The sequence below is a fragment of the Phoxinus phoxinus genome, assembly GCF_949152265.1.
Source record: "Phoxinus phoxinus genome assembly, chromosome: 1".
In the NCBI taxonomy this organism is placed as follows: Eukaryota; Metazoa; Chordata; class Actinopteri; order Cypriniformes; family Leuciscidae; genus Phoxinus; species Phoxinus phoxinus.
Genome location: NC_136876.1, coordinates 42,789,951 through 42,807,083, shown reverse-complemented (window position 1 = coordinate 42,807,083; position 17,133 = coordinate 42,789,951). Strand labels below are relative to the sequence as shown.

Below are 17,133 nucleotides of genomic sequence, written 5' to 3'. Positions count from 1 at the left end.
TTGAAGAATCCGAATTCCTTAATATAAAACTCTTCTTATAAATAATTGTAAATAACCTCTTTAAGTTAACTCTTTCCCCGCCAGCGTTTTAAAAAAAAGTTGCCAGCCAACGTCAACATACAGTCTTTGATCATTTTCACAAAAATGTTATGGCCCCCCCCCCAGAATACTTTTTTTTGTATAAATAACTGAACATGTCAAAAGAAAGAACAGAGCCTCTGCTTAAAAACAAATATTCTAGCTTCATGTATTATTATTTTTAAATCAACATTTAAATGTGGGTAAGTTTCATGAAAAAAGTCCTGGGTCGACATTTCATTCATTCGCTAACATCAGCAGCAACAGCAGTTTTGATTTATATGCGGTTTAATGTTGATGATTGCTTTATTTTACATATGCATCTGCTTACATATGATATCGCTTGTTTCAGCTTCTTCTTCACCTGTGTTTTGATCAGGAGATTCAGTACTTTTTCAGAAGATGTGTAATAGCGCCCCCTACCGTATAACAGTGAAAACACGGAAAGCCGGAAAATTCAGCCAATGCTATTCACAGGATGCGCTCACTCGAGAGAGAGTACAAATGAATGAAGCAGACGGCTCTATCTTGAGACAGTCTCTTTTTAAAATACACGGCACATTAAAAATGGTAATGCAGAGTGCTAAACTCCCGTCAAGCCAGTCGTTTTTCATAGAGTTGATCAGCAAATCTTCGGTAATAACCGGTATAAAATCAGATAACACCAAAGCCTATGTTTTTTTTAAAGAAAAATACATAAATAATAATAATAATAATTGAGAACTTCTTAGGACTTTTTTAAGAATTGCACTTTTCTTACAAACTTCTTAGAATTCTTTCCCCGGCAATCCATGTTTTCACTGTTATAAGGTAGGGTGCGCCGTTATGCATCTTCTAGAATAGTACAGCATCTCCGGATCCAAAAACAAGTGAAGAAGAAGATCTACATAAACTACGTAAATCCACTTTTGTCAGCTTTTTGTTTGAAATGTGCTGGCTGGCAACTTTTTTAGCAAATGCTGACGGGGAAGGGGTAAAGAAATTCCTTCTTTCTTTCTTAAAAATATTTTTGTGAATCCGGCCCCAGAACATTTATGAATTCCCTTTAACCTGCAAAGTCGAATATTTAATTGTCTTGGAAAAGTGCAATAGAACTGCTCTTCCAACTTCTAACTTTGTGCACATAGATATGGGTGTATGATCACACAAGCATGGTGGCACACAGGGAGATGCACACAGTTAATGCTAAACATTCAGTTATAAGTTACTAAAATGCATTAACGAGTCAAAGTTCCCAGGTTCTCAATAAACACTATGTAAAACACTATGACTGATCATCTCTGTCAACAATTGTACCATCTTGCACTTACCATCATGTAACCTTCCCAATTTTTTTCTAGGACACATCTTTATAGACAATGCATCGCCTGCAAAACTAACAGGAGAATCAGAGATCAGAGATATCAAATATGAATAACCCACATTTGACTGTGAATGGAGCGCATAATACACAGCTATGTGGAGCAGGATTTCGGACCAGTGCTAGTCCGCTAAAAGAAACAGACTCAATAGAAACACAAACCAACCAAAATGTCTTGTCACTTGTCGTGTTCTCAAACGGGTTAGGACAAAAACTGATATTATGGACTTTTTACACCTGGTATTAAGATTTGTTTCGTCGATCCGATCACAAGTGGCCGACAGTAAATACAGATGTAAAAGGGGTCTAAACCGTTTTGAGCTTGTTCACTTTAGACCATATCCAGAGGTAGTCCAAAAAACGCATTGGACCAGATTGTTTTCGTAGTGTAAGTCGTCGAATGTGTTCGAACAGCCACAAAATACCGTCTGCTCTCCGCATACTGACCTAATGCGTAAACATTGCAGGGTGTGTTGTTGAAGAACATGAGCCAGATGGGATTTAAACTTTGCCGTCTGAAATCACTTTATTTGAAGGTGAAAAAAATGTAACAAGCACAATGTTGCCTTCCCAGTCCAGATTCTAACACAATCCCACAGCGTTCGGCATATTTTTGAGGCTATCAGAGCAGAAATGAAAGATGCTGTTCTCTGTATTGCTTTCCCTAGTCTCCTTTCACGTTCATGTGCAGATTGCAGAACGAAAGATCAGAAAAAGCCTTGCCCATAGATCCTCCCCTCAAAGGAGACGGATTAAAACACCAGGGGCTCTTTCTTGCACCCAGCGCAAATGACTTTGTCCGCCGACGCATGTATCATTTCTATTTTGCACCCGACGCACAGCGGACTTTTCCCTCCACAGACGCACGTCGGCAAATTGGGGAATTAACTTGTGCTCCCGGCAGCGGTTTAACGAAAAGAAGAGGCGTGTTCCGGCGCAAACGTTCCCTGGTGCTATTTTGCAGTTTCAGAAAACAATTCCGTTTTGTAAAATGTGCACAATGCGCATACACTTTGCTTCTCTCATCTACACAGACGCAGCAGTTTCCATTTTTGCAAACCATACATAATTCCAAGGAAAAATATTACCACACGAGGGAAATTATTGTGGTGTCCATGAAGATGTGAAAAAATAGACATATCTAGCTTACACATTTACCCAAAATATTCAGGTTAATTGTCGTAATGACGGATCAAACCTGTTTGATCAACAGTTGCAAGACACATCGGTATATAAGGACATCTGACAAAGTGGGTTGTCCGTCAAGAACCAGGAAACAAAAATCTAAAGACTGCGAAATCACCTTTACCATCATGTAAGTTGCGTGCGCCTGGCAAATCCGGCGTTATAATAGCAATCCGCCATGGAACAAGCGCGCCCGCTCTTAAAGGGAATGTGAGAGGACACTCTGATTGGTTTATTGCACGTTACGCCCAAACCACACCTATGAGTAATGAAGCTACTTCAGACCAACCCATTTTAGATTTACGTCGGGCGCAAGAGTCATTTATACCGCCAGTATAATAGCAACAGCGCCCGGGATCCGCCCACAAAGTTACTTGCGTTTCACTTTTGATACTTGCGTTTCAGATCGTTAAAATAGGGCCCTAGGTGTAAACAGGAATGTGTCTCCCTCGTCTACTTGTGATCCGACTGACCAAACCGCATCTTAATACCGGGTGTAAACAGGGTTATAATTAGAACACAGTGTCAGTTCCCCTACATGTTCGATTGGTTTGTTTCATTCCCTCAAGCCTGTGCCCTACTCTATAATCAACCGCTGAAATCGCTCTGCCAGATGATACACAAGATAGGTGCGGCGTGAAGTACGACTAACAACGTTTAAAAACTTCCGCTAGCATAGCGTCAGCTCGCCCTTAAGGTTCTGATTAAGAGAGAGCAATGAGGTCTGAGATGGGAAACACTGACTGCGGGAATAGGACACCTGAACAACCAATCAGTGACATTCTCTCTTTCTCCATGGAGAGGTTTAAACATGTGCTTCACCACTGAATAACCTTAAATGAAGCGTGCACTTCACCTCTGCATTTCCCTAAATAATGTGCCGAATGACTGAAGGCTTGATGGCACGATGTGAGGTTTAAACGATGGCTTAGTTCAGATGGCAGGAAATGATGTTGAATTGTGAACGCACAGAGGAGGATGTGTCTAAGTGTCCTTGCACAGTAGTACTGCACTGCAGCACTGTCATTAAAGCTCGTTTACGTGCCCTTACGTCAAAGACCTAAATGAGCAAAGTAAATAACAGTTGTGTACTTGAATATATAGATCTCTGTTCCAACTTTGGTCCCTTCTGTAAAGTCTTCTGTACACTCTGCAACTCAAAATGTATTAAATTATAGAAGCAGACTTGTCGAACAAATCAGGATGCAGCAGAAAAGTATGCAGCTCCGAGCAACGGCCTTGGCCATCCAGAAACCAAATATCTTTTTCGTCCCAGCGTTCCTCTGATAGCTGTGTCTCTGTACATCCGTATCACGCATCTACACACAGGATAGGTTGGCTCCTCAGAGGCATTGGTGGCTAGTCGTGGAATTCACTGAATTCAGAGTGTGACTCGAGCACAAGCCTCGGTGGGGCTCATGGTGGGGGCCGAGGTTCTCACTACCTCCCTCCGTGCGCCTGGTGGTGGTGCGAAGAGGCCTGTCCATTCAGGTCGTTCTCCACCACTGACGAGAAGCCTTCTTTCTCCACGCAGTCGGCCAGCACCTTGAGCACCAGGCGCAAGCGACGGTCCATGGCCTCCAGGTGGGGCTGGATGAGGACGGGCGCCAGCTGGTCCTGCAGAAGCGATTCCTCCATTAGTGAACTCAGCTGGAACTCCTCTTTAGCCAACAGCTGTAGCCGCAGGTACGTCGACCTCTTCACTCTGTGTGTGTGTGTGTGTGAGAGAGAGAGAAAGATAATAGGTACAACTTTGGTGAAGTTACAGCATTCTCATTTGTTTAATATGTAGAGCTTTAAACAGTCGGAATTGCGGAATCCAGTCAGAAAAAAAAGGAGTTTACAGTCTAATGCGGAATGTCATGGAATTTGGCAAATTTTGGATTAATAAATTAAACGTAGGGCTGTACACATAAAGGTAATTCACAGCTGGCAATATGAGCTTTCAATAAAACTTGGCAGCCTTGGTGGCAGTAAGGGAAAAAAACCCCTGAAAACAAAGAAAATTGGCTGTTTTCTTTCCTATTACCAAATAGGTAGGGAAACTTTAACACCCATAATGCACTGGGCATGTTGTAGTAAAAAGCCAATTTGCAGTTTTCCTGAAAGCCCTGGACCTGGATTAAACTATCATCAGATACACAGAGAAACTCACATGTCTTTACCTCAACTTGGCAAATTAAAAGTTTGGTTGAAGGAATTACAACAGTAATATATTACTATCTATGGTACAGTAGAACTCAAACTACTACGACTACAACTACTACAAATAATAACACTAAAAATAACAAAACTTTATTTTTAAGTAATATCACACAATTTTTCTTTTAATTTGAACAGTAAACCTTTGTTGTGTAGGAAAGTTTCATTACATTTTAAAAACGAAATGGGAAATCTCAAGATTCTTTTTTTTTTTTTAGTTCAAAGACGCATTTTTTAAAAGGTCAAAAACATCCGTCTAGCTCATGTTTACATAGAAAATCAATGAAAAAGTAGTGCAGTGTGATGCAAAAACTTGTTCTGTGAGAACCGCCGCTTGGAAAATTAAATCTAGATGAAAAAAAAGGCTCAAGGCCATTGCACACTGAGTACGAAATTCGCATCCGAAATTTTCGCACGTTAAAAAATAAATACGACCTCACGTTACACTGTAAAAAATAAAACATAGATGTTATTTATATTTAATTAATAAAAATGAGGCAACAGATTACAAGCAATATTATTAATTAAATTTAACAAATTAGAATTGAGTAATAATTAATCAAATTAATTCCTTAAATATTAACCATTTAAAATGAGTAAAATTTACAAAATATATGTTATTGCCAACATTGAAGACACCTGATGTTAACAAGCAGAATCACTGAAGGAGAAAACCATAATTAAAGTCACCGTTATGGAGATGAGTGTGTGTTTTAGTTGGGCTCTTGACCCTTAAAATAATAACTTTAAGTTTTGTTTGGCTGCTGTACATGAGTTATAACAGCCAGATGAACAAACGGTGATCTGATGATGTTGGTTGTGTTTTAACATAATCATTATTTCACAATCATTTGACCTGAATCACTGAACTCAAATGGAGTACAATTTGTGACTTAAGTTAACTTTATTAACTATAGAAGTACTGGCCTTGTACACCATAATATTTTTATCTTTTACAATGTAATTCAAATACTTTCTAAAAAGTTTCTCTTGTACAAAAAACAAACAAACAGACATCATGAATCAGCCTGTGCATCTCAACAATGGTGACGTTTATAAAGCATGTTGCAGTGCATTCTGGTTTGCACCAATCACAACTCATTCATGGCTCCCATCATGTATTGCTGCATGAATAAATAATGAGCTCAGAGGTTGTCACCATTGCTGAGATTCATACGCTAAATCTTGATGTCTGTGTGCGCCTATAAAAAAACAGATATATTTTTTATTATTATTAATTTGATCATTTGGATTCCATTGAAAAGGATAATAATATTATGCAGCTAGAATTAATAAAATAAATTTAACTCATAAATTGGACTCTACATGAGATCAGTGATTCAAGTCAAATGATTGTGAAATTATGAAACACAACCAACACCATCAGATCAACATTTCTTTTTGTTCATCTGGCTGTTATAACTCATGTACAGCAGCCACACAAAACTTAAAGTTATTATTTTAAGGGTCAAGAGCCCAACTAAAACACACACTGATCTCCATAATGGAGACTTTAATTATGGTTTTCTTCTTCAGTGATTCTGCTTGTTAACATCAGGTGTCTTCAATGTTGGCAATAACATATATTTTGTAAATTTTACTCATTTTAAATGGTTAACATTTAAGGAATTAATTTGATTAATTATTACTCAATTCTAATTTGTAAAATTTAATTAATAATATTGCTTGTAATCTGTTGCCTCATTTTAATTAATTAAATTTTAATGAAATCTATGTTTTATTTTTTACAGTGTATGTCAATCACGCTTTCGTCCGTCATAAAAAAAATCGAAACGGGTTCGATTTTCTGCGTTTTTCGCATCCGTAACAAGCAGTTTGAATGGTGTTTGAATGGTGCTTTGACAATTCAGAGCCACCGAATCACGAATACGAAAAAACGCATACGAAAATTTCGGACTCAGTGTGCAATGGCCTTCACAGTGACAAATTGTTAGCAACAAAAGTGGTCTATAGCAAGACCAGCGTACTAGACGTATGCAAATTGGTGTGCCAGTGTTTTTTGCAACCATTTGTATAGATTGTTCTAGCAAGAAAACATCAGCCACAGGAAATAAATGTAAATGTGCAATAAAGGATATAGCTGCAGTAACAGAGCACAGCAGACAGCAGGATGTGTTTGTGTCAGTGCTATAGTGAATTACTGCACTGCAGTCACTCTCTCGGTTGGGAAGCTATTGCCTCAATTCAAGAGATGTCTCAAAGAGGAGAAAAACAATCTTACCTGCAGCACTGAGTCAACGGGACCAGGATGGACATTTCATCATGTGAATACTTTCCAAATCTGAGGGGTTAGAAAGAAACAGAAGTCTGATATTTTATATTTTTCAATGGTGAAGTGCCCTTCATTCTTTTGAATGTGCGCTTGTAGTGTACTTCAAATCTTCAAAGATATATATATATATATATATATATATATATATAAATATATAAAAAAACTGTACTTGCAGATAATGTTAGTAAAATAAAAGGCCACTTAAGTTTACTTAAAGACAGCACACTTTCATGAATATGTTTTACTTTTAAAAATTGATTTCTTTTATGTCAAATTAAAGGTGCTGTATGTATTTTTTTTAGCTGTACTAAAGCACACAATTTCCATAATATATTTGCAGATGTTTAGGGAACAAGCTAAGTTCACATACTCGTTTCTCTGACAAACAATACTACAGCCAGTTATTCTACTTTAAAATGAGAGTTCCGTGTCGGAATGTCTTTTTCTTTTCTTTTTTTGTGACTCCGCCCACTGCCAATTTACCCAATAGTATTTAGACACCCAGGTTGCTAGTTGGCGGAAAAAAACAGTAAGCCATGGAAGCCAGTAAAGGTACTAGGTCATAGATTGCAGATTCTACCTGACCTAAAAAGCCTAGGCATCCATCTAAAAAGCGTTATGGCTAGAGGCATTTTAAAACATGGATAAATCAACTCATCAACTTACAGTGTAAGGCTCGTCACTATTCATTGTCAATTGTGCTCATTCCTATATCTGGCAACCCGCGTGAGCATTGAGTCTGAGGAAGAGGGGGCGGGAGAAACAACCCTCTCCAATATTTTGAATTTGGACTGCAGTGCCTATTTCAACCACTAGCTGTCAATATTACATACTGCACCTTTAAAAGTTGCAGTATGTAATATTGCACCTGCAGAATTTAAAGTAGATTTTAAATAATTTTAATAATCTTCTGTTGTGCTTTATTTTACACTTATTTTACACTAGTATACTTATTTTGACGTGTTGACTAGCACACTAAAGCACATGCTAAAGATTACTTGATTATAATTTTAACTGTAGTGTGTTATCGACAGTTTAAAGTTAATATATTTTAAATGTACTGAATTGCAACCTCATCATTAAACAATTGTAATAACAAATATATTTAAATACATGATATACAAGTTTCAATTAAAATGACATTAAAGTATATTTGAGTTCACCATAAAAGCTTGTCAGTTACTTTAACCATATTTCAGAGACAATAGAAGTAATTATGAGTTATATAAAGATGCAATTATGTCCTACTTAAGTGGATTACAAAAAGTTCAACTATAATTATAATGCAATTAAGTTAACAAAAAACATTACATTCAGTTAATAAATTCAAAGTTTAAGCAGAAATGACAGATTTTTATTTTGTACTACATTTTTATTGCTCTTAATTTTAAATATTTGAGTAAGCTATTTCATACATTTAAAGTCCCCCTGTAGTCAATAATTGTATCCCTTAAAACTCGTCTTTGATTACCAAAGCTTGACCGTAACTCTACACCCTTGCCCCATTTAGTATACGCAGTTCTATGAATATGCAAATTAGCCCCGCCTCCACTCACTCACACCCGCTCAGAGATCCACTGGTTGACAATCACACACTGACCTGATTGGTTACAAGGTAGTTTGTGAGGTCAGAAAAACCAGAGATTTCAAACCGCAACTGATTTTCACCACAAGGGGACTTTAAATTAAATTATCATGTAATCTCAACTTAAATATTTTTAGTAGTGGAAACTTGCCAAGCTTTAACTAGTTAAATAAAATAAATGCTAACTTGCCAATTGGTAACAAAATGCTTTGATAGCATTCGCATAGCATAGCAATTGTTGAATGAGAACGGCAATATGGAACATTTTACATACACTGTAAAAAATAAAACATAGATTTCATTTATATTTAATTAATTAAAATGAGGCAACAGATTACAAGCAATATTATTAATTAAATTTTACAAATTAGAATTGAGTAATAATTAATCAAATTAATTCCTTAAATGTTACACTGTAAAAAATAAAACATAGATGTTATTTATATTTAATTAATAAAAATGAGGCAACAGATTACAAGCAATATTATTAATTAAATTTAACAAATTAGAATTGAGTAATAATTAATCAAATTAATTCCTTAAATGTTACACTGTAAAAAATAAAACATAGATTTAATTTAAATTTAATTAATTAAAATGAGGCAACAGATTACAAGCAATATTATTAATTAAATTTTACAAATTAGAATTGAGTAATAATTAATCAAATTAATTCCTTAAATGTTAACCATTTAAAATGAGTAAATTTTACAAAATATATGTTATTGCCAACATTGAAGACACCTGATGTTAACAAGCAGAATCACTGAAGGAGAAAACCATAATTAAAGTCACCATTATGGACATGAGTGTGTGTTTTAGTTGGGCTCTTCACCCTTAAATTATTAACTTTAAGTTTTTGTTTGGCTGCTGTACGTGAGTTATAACAGCCAGATGAACAAACGGTGATCTGATGATGTTGGTTGTGTTTTAACATAATCATTATTTCACAATCACTTGACCTGAATCACTGAACTCAAATGGAGTTCAATTTGTGACTTAAGTTAACTTTATTAACTATAGAAGTACTGGCCTTGTACACCATAATATTTTTATCTTTTACAATGTAATTCAAATAATTTCTAAAGAGTTTCTCTTGTACAAAAAACAAACAAACAGACATCATGAATCAGCCTGTGCATCTCAACAATGGTGACATTTATAAAGCATGTTGCAGTGCATTCTGGTTTGTACCAATCACAACTCATTCATGGCTCCCATCATGTATTGCTGCATGAATAAATAATGAGCTCAGAGGTTGTCACCATTGCTGAGATTCATACGCTAAATCTTGATGTCTGTGTGCGCCTAAAAAAAAAACAGATATATTTTTTATTATTATTAATTTGATCATTTGGATTCCATTGAAAAGGATAATAATATTATGCAGCTAGAATTAATAAAATAAATTTAACTCATAAATTGGACTCTACATGAGATCAGTGATTCAAGTCAAATGATTGTGAAATTATGAAACACAACCAACACCATCAGATCAACATTTCTTTTTGTTCATCTGGCTGTTATAACTCATGTACAGCAGCCACACAAAACTTAAAGTTATTATTTTAAGGGTCAAGAGCCCAACTAAAACACACACTCATCTCCATAATGGTGACTTTAATTATGGTTTTCTCCTTTAGTGATTCTGCTTGTTAACATCAGGTGTCTTCAATGTTGGCAATAACATATATTTTGTAAATTTTACTCATTTTAAATGGTTAACATTTAAGGAATTAATTTGATTAATTATTACTCAATTCTAATTTGTAAAATTTAATTAATAATATTGCTTGTAATCTGTTGCCTCATTTTAATTAATTAAATTTAAATGAAATCTATGTTTTATTTTTTACAGTGTATATCTTAAACCAAGCTCGTGCTCCACTCGTCACCATGATGGTACCGTAACCCCTCCCCAAAATCCAAAATTACAGAAACTAAATTAGCATAGATAAACATTAAACACTATTAAATCTCACACTTAACATTAATCTTGCACACACACAAAAAACACACACATTATAGAACACTTCATTTTAGAACTTACTTCAATTATTTAGCAATTTCCAACATACCAGTAAGTCCAGTATGATGTTCAAAGGATTCAGGGAAATCACACGCATGAAATGCAGGGTCTAAAACTTGTTCCAATTTTCAGATGTCATAAAAGTTAGAATATGAAGAACACAGCGAATTATACTTTCAGCTCTTTAAAGTAAACGCAGTCCACAACATGAAAAATTAAATCACCTATATTCATCTTTCGCTATTACTTTCATATTGGTGTGTCAAATTGTATACACTGCTTTTGCGGTTCAGTGGGGCTAAAATGTGTTTTTCAGGGGCCATACATTACATTTACGGTTATGTTCTCAAAACTGCCAAGTACAAGTAATGACAGAACAGTAATTTCAACCAAAATACTGACAAATAAAGAGTAGTCCTTCATATAACCTCATGACAGGACATTTGCAACATATTTGTAGCGGTAAAACCCCATCGAAAATTCAGTTCGCTGTTTGTATTTCACACAAATCGACTGCACACATATTACACCCTGACACACGATGTCAATCTGACCTTCCACTCCACATCTACATATTCACACCTCTTAAGATAGTAACACACTGTTTCCATGGTTTCAGTGTAAAAAGGAAGTGCCTGTGTGTGGAGTCACGAGGAGCGAGGTGTGAAGGACGGACAGGACGGTATTAATAAAGGCGGCTTACCCTCTTCCGTTGTCCAAATGAATAATGAAAGTCTCATTTCCAAACTTCTCAAAAGTCTCGTAATGGTGACGATCCATGTTGCCTGTTACAATTTAAAAATGGAGAGAGTGAAATAGGGGAGGATTGACGTGGGATGCAGAACCTACAATTATTGAATGCTCATTACTGATAAAAGGAAGTCTATCGCACTTTAAAGTTAGCCCTATAGAGCCATATTATCAACATCAACATGATCACATTTACAACTGCTGAAAAACCTGTTACACACAATCTACATTTCTTCTACATTCCTAGTTCATGCTGTATGATACACAGGTAATTTTGTTATATGTCATGGACTAAAACAACTTAAGTTTACTTGATTATCCATACGACATGTTGTAGAAAAATCTTTTTAAAATGTGAGTATCAAATACGATCCATCAGGCTTTTTGAGAAACGTTTATCAATCCAACTCTCAATCATCACTGTATTGGACGCATTATACGTTTTAAAAACTACAGAGCTTTGATCATAAAACTAAGCATTTAAATATAATACCAATAAGACATATTATTGGGATATATAGAGAGACAACTGATAGTTATATGCCTTTTATATCTGCTATAGTAGATCTCAACGATTTACATTACAAGCTATAATTTCATCTTACTTTTCGGTCATATAAATATCAGCATCTGGGCCAAATTGCATATTTTTGCTCAGTTTGGGCCTCTGAATAAAAGTGAGGTGTTTTTCCTCCTGGAGTGTGAGCTTCATATTCTCACTATATCATACTATATGAGCCATAAAAGCCTGATATGTCAAATATGATACTCCAAAAAAAAAAAAAAAAAAAAAAGTTTACAACCCATAATGGGTTATCTAAAGGGGTTGAACACTTGAATCAGTTTCTATGGGTGCGTCTCAATCAGCTCTCTAGCTCCTTAGCTTCCTGAATCAGTGTTTCGTGTTCACTACACACTCCCAGACAGCAACCACAGTGTCGGCCCAGATCCGGCCCACATCTGGTACATGTGGATTCAACGCGTGCCAGATGTGGGCCGGATCTGGACCGACACTGTGGTTGCTGTCTGGGACTGGGACAGTGATTACTCAATTTCCGGCGACATGAGGCTACATACAGTGTTGTAAAACCGATATCTTTTTGATATTATTTGTTATGCTGTTAAATACACACATTGTTCTGTTATGTCCTTACAACATTTCAGCCCGAATATTAATTCTAACTGTTAACTAGATGTGTTCACCACATGTAGCGATGTGTTTATGCTGACATATAAAACAAAAATGGTTCGTCTTTTCAAATCTTATGTTGTGCGTCATTACATTTATTAAGCTTGCTTGTGCGTTTTATGTTGCGTTTCAGAAATACAACATCATTTCCAGTAAGGAAGCATAGATGCATCGATGGCCAATGGTTTTCGCAGTGCATTGTGGGATTTTTCAGGAGCGACCGCTCCAGTGGAAGGATTTCGCGATTGTGACTGCCCATAAAATGGCCGACGCCCTGATCAGTGCCCTGACTACTGAACTAGTGAGCTGATTGAGACACACTCAGTATTTATCCACACACACAACCAGGGCTGAATGAGTTTGTTCACACAGTGTCCCCACAGAAAAGCATAGACTTATGATGAACAGGGGAAAACCCACCAGAAGAATATGGGAACAAAATACTCTCAATCTCAGACGACACACCCAGAGACCACCCACAGTCTGATCACTACTGGAGCCTTTACATCCCACAACTCTGACTTCATTTCTCGAAACCTGAGACTTTTTACTCCTAACTTTCTACTTAAGTGCATAATTACACTGTGACAAGGACACCTTTAAATAAAGTGTAAACCTTAAGTCACACTGAAAGATATAAAGTTACAAACGGGAGATACAAAATAATATCAATGGACAAAATGTACTTGCTTAATATTAGAGTTATGTTTAGCGTAAGTTGCATGTTATTTTTCAAAAATGTACAACAGCAAGTACATGTAACAAAGATGTAACTTTACCCGACTTTGTATCTCAAATTTGTGATGTTGTTTTTGAGACATTATAAATTATATCGTTGTGACTTTACATCTGCCAAATATCTGCCAAATGTATTTTTGTATCTTGAGACATGCCTTTATAAAGCTAGCAATGTGACTGTACTTCCCAAATGTAATTTTTTAATCTCACAATGGGACTTTTTTTATCATACAGTTTGACTGTGTTTTGTAATTGTGACTTCACTAAAAAAAATAAAAAGCTGTAAAATCACCTTGGATGTTTCAGCCATTTGAACTTAAATTACATTACAATTAGTTGAATCTTGTATAACTTATAACAAAAAAAATATTTTGATGAGTTAAAGCAATGTAAAAACATATGTTGTCATAACTTACTTCTCATCTAATTTTCCTACAGTGTATGCACAATTCCCTATTTATTTATTTATTACACTAAGGCGGAATTAGGCTTTCATATAGTTCATAGACCATATTAAGCAATTTGATTGGCTGGCTACACAACTTATAGGAGACACGATGCACAATGGTTATCATTGGGGGCATGTTGTCACAAAAGGTGTTCAATGAACTGTATCCTTTCAATTTTATCCAAACTTGAGTCTATACAAATATTCAATTCAAAACTGCAACAATTTAAAACACTTACCCATTAGAAAGTCAAAGATAGTCATGTCCATGATGTCCAGAAGTCGTGTGCCTTGGTCATACGGAGGAGTCTGTTTGACTTCATCACAATAATCCGGATCCACTTCCCACCTTACAACAGAGAAAACCACTAAGGAACTCACTTCACCTTTGAATTTGATCCGCATTTTGCCCCTTCTCGTAAATAACCCTACTAGAGTACAACTTCCATCTCAAACAGGATGGCCCATTGTTTTCCTGCACAGATAGGATTTCTCTGAGAGTAAGTGAGAACCGCACTAGTCTTTTTTGCTGATAAAGCCAGACTGTAGTTTAATGAAGATATGGGGTGGTGCGTGGAGACCTGAGATAAAGCAGAGAAAAAGAGCTTACTCAGCTTTCTTGCGTTTGTGGTAGGAACGGCGCCAGGGGTTCCTCCAGGTCTTGCGCTTAGCTAGTGCCAAGTCAGGAAGAAATGCAGCCAGGGAGCCCTCGATCTGGTCGGGCTTCCCGCACAGGGCATGTTCTGTAGAGCAGTAGTACGAGCACTCGCCGTAGAAGCAGATGTTGTTGGCTGCAGAGGTGAGGAAGAAAAGGGTCTTAGGAAAGAGAAAAACTGTTCTCGGGGTCTCAAAATGAACCACTGGCGAGGGAAAGTCCCTATGGTGCAACATGGGGTTAAGTCTCTTCAAGCTCACGATGGTAATAGCTTATTGACCGCTCATTACGGGGTTTGAACCGACACGTTTTCGGACTCCCCAGATATTTAACTCAAGTTTTATATATAATGTAAAGCAGCTGTTTCTCACTGATGCATTGATTTGTAATGCATAAATAATCGTATCTTTTAGATTGCATCCAGTTTCGAAAAATAAAGAAAGAAAATAGTCTATACATCTACTAATGAATTATACATCTAATATAACCATTCCTTGATTTTGTAGAAAAATAACTATAACTTGATACATACTGTATTACTGCACTCTAAAAAAAAAAGTTGTTTCAACCCAATTTTGGGTAAAATATGGACAAACCCAGCCTTTGGGTTTAATTTTTTATTTACATTTGTAACCCAACGTTTGGGTTTGTCCATATTTTACCCAAAATTGGGTTGAAACAACCCAGCATTTTTTAGAGTGTGTGATATATGATTACTTCCCACCTATTAGTAATGTGGCAAAGTGTAAAACACACAGTACATGTACTCTCAGTAACACGTTTTCAGTGTTACACATGTAGTTATTGTAGTAATAACAATAGATTATGCATACCCTAATCCTAAACCTTAAAGTAAGTTATTATTAATCAGTACTCAAATCTATAATTACACTGTAAAAATGACACCTTGAAATAAAGTGTAACCCTACCCTGGTGAAAAAGAAGTGCACTTAAAGGTAACACTTTATTTTACAGTGTCCTTGTTACACATCACAAGCACTTACTATAGTAACAACAGTAAATCATGCATAACCCTAAACCAAAGTGACTTGTAAGTGGATGAAGTTAATTGATATTACTCACTATTTAAATGTATAATTACACTGTAACAATGACACATTAAAATAGAGTGCAACTGTGCAAGTTACACTTTATGTTAAGGTGTCTGTGTGTATTACAGTGTAATTATACATTTAAGTACTGAGTAATAATAATTAACTACACGTACTTACTATATGGTTAGGATTAGGGTTGGGTTTAGGGTTAGTTGCATGTAATTATGCATAATTTACTGTTATTACTATAGTAAGTACATGTAACGTGTAAAAAGTGTAACCAAAATTAAATTTGTATCAAATATGTCAAATTTGTATGCTTTAACACTCTTTTGTCATGCTTTAAATAACTTATTTTGATGTCTCGACTAAGAGCATGTTACTTGATTTTACCTGATTTTACTTGATACATTTTAAATGTACTAAATTGCAACTTCATAATTACAAATGTGTAATTACAAATATATATTTAAATACATAACATACAAGTTTTAAGAGAAATTACATTGAAATATATTTTAGTTTACCATAAATTCTTACATTCAGCCGCACACCATAACCATAATTCAACGACAAAAGCCGCACTTATGATATTACATATACAATTACGTATACTATTACATTACATATTCAAATGTACGTAAGTCCTATTTAAATGTCAAAAAAGTTAAGCTAATTCCATGTAAAATGAATTTAAACTGTAATGCATTTGAATTGAATTGCAATTAACATGCACCATAAGTGTCCCAATACATTTCATTCAGTTTGTATGTTCCTTCAAAGTATATTATTTCTGTAATAAGTGCTCTTTTTAATAGTGTGCTTCTTTTTCACAAGGGTAGTATTATATATTCTGTTTTGAGGAGCAACATTTTGCTATAAAATAACCAACAGACGACAGTTGAACAGCTTAGATTGACCTTTCCTCCATGTTGACTTGTTTGAGACGCATCCTGCGCTGTATTTTTGCTTCACTCCATGTTTCTTATATAAAATCAACGGAAAGCAGCCGCCCTAAGTAACAGCCACATAAATGTATCTACCGCGGTAGAAAAAAAAGAGGTTGACACATACAGTTATATAGCATCATACCACCCGTCCCTACCCCCATCATCATGATGGTAAACACATTTGAAAGCAACTTTTGTGCAGAAACCTTGTTTATAGTGTTAATATAGTTTGTAGAGCATGTTTTTGGAAATAGGTGACTTCTCCAGATGTGCCTTTATGTGATGAAGGATGTCAGTGATCTAAAGCGATGGGATTCACCAAGGGCTCATTAAACGCTGCTGTTTAGCCAATGATGAATCATTGTGTGTAACGCCTTTTTCAAATGTTTCCTGACACGGCTCCCCGGGGGAAGAGGAGCCCTTTCACTCCTTCCCACAAAAACACATTTGTCATGAAAAGTGGAGGCAGAATGCTAATGATAGCCCTGCAGCGAAAGAATATGTCCAATCTGTGTGCCTCATCCGATCACTTACATCATCTAAATGTCGGTAATTTAGTTGCCAAACTTGCTGCACGTGTGTTATTGCATGCTTGTTTACTCCCCAATTAAAGGCT

The 17,133-nt window shown here is 35.9% G+C and overlaps 1 protein-coding gene across 1 annotated transcript in view; it reads right to left on the bottom strand.

Annotated features, from left to right (window-relative positions):
• Positions 1-1,078: 1,078 nt before the first annotated feature.
• fam20ca (FAM20C golgi associated secretory pathway kinase a) overlaps positions 1,079-17,133 on the bottom strand; it is a 72,020-nt gene continuing 55,965 nt past the window's right edge. Inside the window, exons 6-10 of the mRNA XM_079620809.1 lie at positions 14,468-14,648; positions 14,097-14,206; positions 11,436-11,517; positions 7,068-7,127; positions 1,079-4,328 (exon numbers count right to left, since the gene is read on the bottom strand). Coding sequence (XP_079476935.1) covers positions 4,064-4,328; positions 7,068-7,127; positions 11,436-11,517; positions 14,097-14,206; positions 14,468-14,648 — 698 coding nt within the window. The 3' untranslated portion in view covers positions 1,079-4,063. The remainder of the gene's footprint in view (positions 4,329-7,067; positions 7,128-11,435; positions 11,518-14,096; positions 14,207-14,467; positions 14,649-17,133) is intronic.